Below are 6,276 nucleotides of genomic sequence, written 5' to 3'. Positions count from 1 at the left end.
TATCTATTTTATTTAGTTATTCAGTTGCTTCGTTATTGAAAACAGATTAGGCAACAACCAATTTCATCCGACATGCGTTATTTTTGATTTTCAAATGGATTTCCATCCTTATTAATGGAAATTTTTTGATGTTATAGTTGAGTAATAGCTCTGGTTGTTCGCCTGTTCAAGAATTCTTGTTTAGGCAGTTCGTACCATCCATACATAGTGTTTTGATCTAAGATTTCAATTCTTCCATGTTTCCGTCGTAGCATATTGTTCCATGGAGCTAAGTGGAAGAAACAGGTGTTTCTACAACTCTACCACCCAGTCAATTCCGTTCCACTTAATCCCTATTTCATGGACACATATCTTTCCGGCTAAGTAATGGGAAACCTTTCTCCTGTTACATTACATGAATCCTATTTTCATTTCATCCGGAAAAAGCCATCTTTTTTTCAACAATGTCTTTGTCATTCGATCCACTAGCGTTCCGTTAGATAGAACAGATTTGATAAATACTGATAACTCTCGGATAGAGTATTAGAACGGAAAAATCCATTAGATAATGAACTATTGGTTTAAGCCATCTCTGGCGCTGAATCAACAATTCGAAGTGCTTTTCTTGCGTATTCTTGATAAACCAGCGTTATATATAGATGTAGGAGGATCTGTTTGGGAAGTAAGAAGCCCCTTTGACATCTCTTCATCTGCAAAGAATTCTCGATGTGAAAACACAGAGACAAAGGGCTGATCTTTGAATAGGAAAAAGAGTGGATCTGCGGGGTCCCAAATGAATTGGCTTATTCTAAAAAAGCCTTGTTCTTTGGAAGACCTATCTCGTCTCTGGTACTGCATGGTTCCGCTCTGCAAGAACTCCGAATCATTCTCTTGAAGCTCATACTTTTCATCATAAATGATCCGCTTGCCCCGAAATGACCCGGCCAAATAGGGAAATCCCAATTCATTAGGCCTTTCGATACAATCAAATAGAAAGCCCCGAGGGCGCCATATTCTAGGAGCCCAAACTATGTGATTGAATAAATCCTCCTCTATCTGTTCCGGGTCGAGGACTGCTTCTCCTTCCCCTTCTTCAAACTCCGATTCGTATTTTTCATAGAGAAATCTCTGATCAACGATAGAACAAGATCCATCTTGCATCATATATAAGGGATCCCTTGGTTCGGAGCGAAAAAGCAATGTCACTCGATCATTATCAAACTGACTGCAATCTTTTTCTGTCCGTGAGGATCCCACCAAAGCGCCTTGCACTTCTAATAGGCCATGAAATAGATCCGAATCATTCTCAATGAATCCATAAGAAGTGATCCTATTTTTTTCATCGGGTCCGGGTAGAGACCAAAGGTCTTGAGCGACCGATCCGGCAGAACAACTCAAAAGATAAAGAAGTATCGTGAATTTCTTCATGCTCGTTCCAAGTTCGAAGTACCATTTGTACAAATAAGAATCCCCTTCGTTACATGATTTCTTCTTCATATAGATAGATATAGGATCTATGGGGCAATTACTTATAAGTACATTTTGTGCAACAACCCTTCCTATCTGATAGAAAAGGATCCCATGATCCTGAACCGATCTTACCTGGGATCGCAAATCCCAAGTTTGTCTATGAAGAGCAGATCTAATTGTATTAGTGTCTATAATTGATTTCTTCTGTGTAATACTAATTGATAAGGCCTCATTGGTAAGTGCTACAAGATCTCGTGCACTGGAACCCATGGTTATGGACTCGAATCCATTAGTATGGAACATTTTCTTTTCCAAGTGAAATCCCCTAGTATAGGAAAGAGTGAAAAAGTGCTTTCGTTGTTGTGGAATAAGAAGCCTTCTTATTTTAATGCATGTATTTAATTTATTCGGGGCTATTAGAGCGGGATCCACTTTTTGGGGAATATGAGTCGAAGCAATAACAAGACTATTTCTAGTCGAACATCTTTCACAATCCCTGGAGAGAGAGTTCACCAAGAGACCGAGGGCTAAGTAATTCGACTCATTCACATCAAGATCATGAATGTTTGGAATCCATATTATGCAAGGAGACATTGCTTTTGCTAATTCGAATTGAAGGGTGATATAAAATCGGTCTATTTCCGACATCATATCCATAGTTAGCGCATTCATCATAGTTAGAAGCTCCAGCTCCGTATCAAGTTCACGATCAATATCGTTACTAGCATCAATATCGTCACTATCATCAATATCGATATCATCAAGAAAAAAACCTTTCGGCTTGTTATCCAGGAACTTGTTCAGACATACTGTAATGAAAGGAACATAGGAGTTTGTCGCTAGGTATTTGACCAAATAGGATCGTCCGGTTCCTATAGAACCTATCACTAAAATACTCCTAGAGGGGGATAGGGCTAAGCGGAGCGAAAAGGGTTTTCCATGAGACGGGAAATGAAAACTATTAGCCCCACACGAAGTTTGTGAATAAGTGATTGTCTGATAATGAGCAAGGAATATCCGTCTTTCTGCTAAACAGGATGTATTGAACTCATAATTCATTAGATACTTTTTATGAATGTCAACTAAGTATCGTAAGTAAATTGTTCCCGGTTGTTCAATCATTTGATAACCAGAGTCATTCTTTGATAAATGATCACTATGAGTCAGACTCAATAGAATTTGATCAATCCTTTTTTCTGCCCTTAAGGTGGAGAACTGAACCAAGAATTCTCTTTCTTTATCATCAATCGAATCACTGTTCGCGACCCAGGATTCTATTTTATCATCAATCCAATCACCGCTCACGTTTTTTCTTTTTCTTATCAATGAATAGATGTCTTTACTTGTATGACTTAGATGTCTCGTATTTCTCGAAAAAGTGATTCGATTGATGGGATTTGGTATGATACTTATGAGATCGATGATATCGATGAAGTTTATTTTCAAATCTGTCTTCTTAGAACGTATTGATTTGACCCCATAAGCGGGATCACCACCCCATAGCATGTTGCCGCCAGAACCCCGTATTTCTTCTAGACAATCTCCTAATTGTTCCAGAGCAACTAGAAAAAGATTCTTTAACCAGAAAGAATTCTGTTCAGATGTAGGATACCTATCCAGAAGTTTTCGCAACTCAATCATGTATGATGGAATCATCAAAGATTTGATCTTTTCGAACTCTGTCTGTAACTCACTATAGGCTCGGGAAACAAAGAGAAGATGTGTACGAACGATATATCCAGCAACAAGAAGAAGGAAAAGGATTGAATAGAGGACCTCACGAACATTTGGCGATCTCAGATGTGTCGATATCAACGATGACTCATTATTTCGATGAATCATTTCTTCGGACAGAAGAAGATTATGTAAAGACTTACTCGAAATCTCACTTATCAGATTCCTTTGTGGAAGACACAATTTTTTCTGAAGAATTCGCCATGATATATCTAATCCATACATAATATCATGAAAAATGGATACAAATTTTTGACTGCTACTTAGTATCCGCAATAGGTCTGAAAAAATATCTAAAAATATCAAATTTAGATATTTGTACCCTGTCGAAGTAAAGAACCATGGCATATATGTTTGGAATAGATTCCATTTTGAGAGAGTTGAAAAAGCACTATCTCGTTGAAAGGTTCTATCCATCTGCCCTTTGTCAACGCATTTTTTTAGGCAAAGACTCCGTTTTTTCCTCTGTAAATATTTCTCAGAACATGGAGTGTGAATCAAACCCACGTTTGAATTGAAATTGAGATACTGATGCAAGCTCTTCTCTTCTGAATCGGATAGATTCATATCTGAAAGAGTTTGACAATACGTTCTTTCCAAATTTACTCTTTGTCCCTCTATTAGAGGTGTTCCAGAAATGTCTGCAATCGAGTAAATAGCTCTACGAACTAATGGATCGGATCGAATTGGAAAATGGAAAGATTTGTACAAGTTATACCTTTCGTCACCACTTTGTGGAAAATCGTTAGATATGAATATGTTAGATACCTGTGACTCGATTGACGAAGGTGAAATAGTATCTCTCTCCAAAAAAGCATGTTTTTTTTTACCACCACACGAAGAAAATATTTTGTTGTGAATGAACAAGATAGTGAGGAATTGTCCATACGTAAAATCAGAATTATTGAGACGGGCCTTTTCCACATAAAAAGGGAATCTTTTGTTACAATAGAAGCAGAAGTGATGTGGATTATTCAAGAATCGAAGTCGATTTGCTTTAGAAAAAGAAGATATCAATGAACTTCTCTGAAATGGTTTCACGGGATTCAGCCAATTGTCTTGATCGTGGGATACGATTGAGAAATAGGAATCCGTGTTATCAAAAGATTTCCTGCGATTCTTTCTAGTATGGAATGAGTCAATCATCCACTTTGGTATCTTATTGAACAAAAATGGTGATATTGTTCCTCCATTGATCAAGAATTTCGATTTTTGAGAAGTATTATGATCATCCAATAAAAAGGGTTTCAATTTTTTAAAATGAACGATTTGAAGACCTATTGATTCTAACAACTGATTGCAGGGTTGATCGTTCGGACCTTTCAATTCATAGATGTGGATCTCAGACCTATGAATGGGGATATTCTCGAAACTCACAAAGAAAAAAGGAAGTGAGTTAGACAAAAAGAGAAGTAACTTGGACAAAAAACGAAGTAACTTGGACAAAAAGAAACGAAGTGACTTAGACAAATCTTTTTTATCAATAACCTCAGACCAATCAATCGAATATTGATTAATACATAATCGATCGAACACTACTTGAAAACGGCTCTTCCGCTCAGAAACGAAATGTTTCAAATGCTCCTGGAAATTCTTGCTCCCATTGGACCATTTGTATCTATATGCATTAGGATCCCGATTTATGGATCTCTCGGTTCGAGAAAGAAAAATAAGAGGATCGAACCATTTCTTCTGACTCTTTTTCAAATTCGATAAATGTTGGTTGATCGTATCTTTCATTATAGTTCTATGATTCAGAGTATCATTTCCTATTAGATCCCTTTGAATTCCATATTCGAAGTTGCGATCAGGTCTCTTCATTAAAAAGAATCGATTCAATACATTTCTTATGTACCCATAGGGACTATATTGGAATTGGATTTGAATCAGATTTCGGATCAATCTATATTGATTGACTGCCTCCATTATGTTGTTGCTAGCAAATACCACTCTTTTTGGTTTTGGATCTTCAAAAAAATTCCCGCAGGAGATCCGGACCCAATTTTTTCTGATCCTTCGATAAAAAGATTCATTTTCTTCATAAAAAATAGGAGGTAGAACCAATAAAGATTTCTTTTTCAATTCATCCCTGGAGTTGAAAACCTCCTTCAAGAATTGTCTTTGATCCAATCCGTAGGAATCAATAGAAAAGGCAAATCCCTTATGATACACCAGATCCGGCTCGGTTATTGATAGAGTGAATAGATCTGCCATTTCTTGAAATCTCTCTTCTGACTCAAAATCGTGGCGTAACGTGTATCCCCCCCTCTTCCGTTCATGGAATAGATGAAATAAATAAAAAAATGGATTTTTGTTCAAGAATGAAATCTTATTGGAACTGTCCATATCCAGTTCATCCTTCGGAACCGTATCACATCCCAGATCTGATGAAATAGGATGAATTGAGACGGTATTTTGTAAATACGTAATTATCTTGAATATATTAACTATTTCTTTATTTTCCGATCGCCTGGAAGGGACAAAAGAAACATCTTGTTCTTTCTTCAACAATTTCTGATCCCTAGTGGACCTCTCAGTAGGATTCGAACCCAGATGAAGTTCTGACCATCTGTCAGAGAAAAAAGAACGAATGGCTCTTGTAGAATTCCAAAAAAATTCTTCGCTTTCTTCCGGAAGCAGATGATTATTCATTCGCTTTTCACGTTCCGTGAATAGCCGGGGCATTGAGGAATATCCAGAAAGGTATTTAGGGAATCGGTCTGATTCTATCTCTCTTCCTTCCGTTTGAATAAAGGAAGGATCCCAAAGAATCGATCTTTCTTTTAGTTGTTGAATCTCTCTTTGATTGATCAATGTGTGATAGTGATATTCCGAATCCTCATTACTAATGGAATCGAAAGGATCTATGAATTGATCAGAAGATCCGTTCAATTGGCTAGAATCCGTTACTTGAACGAAACTAGATCTTGTAGAATCATATTGAATATTTGACGATACATTTCGTACCTTGCTAAAAAATCTATCCTTGTTTACCAACCACACATTGTCTAACCAAATCCAATTCTCTCTCGATATTTTCCTCAAAAAATCCGATTCGTGCGGATTCTTCCCCCAACTAACGAAGAGATCTTG

General features: G+C 37.1%; 1 protein-coding gene across 1 annotated transcript in view; it reads right to left on the bottom strand.

Annotated features, from left to right (window-relative positions):
- Positions 1-4,487: 4,487 nt before the first annotated feature.
- LOC125600217 (protein Ycf2-like) overlaps positions 4,488-6,276 on the bottom strand; it is a gene marked incomplete at its 3' end in the record, with an annotated part of 11,072 nt that continues 9,283 nt past the window's right edge. The window contains 1 exon segment of the mRNA XM_048773064.1: positions 4,488-6,276. This exon segment is cut by the window's right edge and continues 9,283 nt beyond it. Within this exon segment, the coding sequence (XP_048629021.1) occupies positions 4,488-6,276 (1,789 nt within the window).

Source organism: Brassica napus, unplaced genomic scaffold, assembly GCF_020379485.1.
Source record: "Brassica napus cultivar Da-Ae unplaced genomic scaffold, Da-Ae ScsIHWf_2155;HRSCAF=2808, whole genome shotgun sequence".
Taxonomy (NCBI): Eukaryota; Viridiplantae; Streptophyta; class Magnoliopsida; order Brassicales; family Brassicaceae; genus Brassica; species Brassica napus.
The sequence above is the reverse complement of the archived record's forward strand: the minus strand, read 5'-3'. Positions and strand labels throughout refer to the sequence as shown.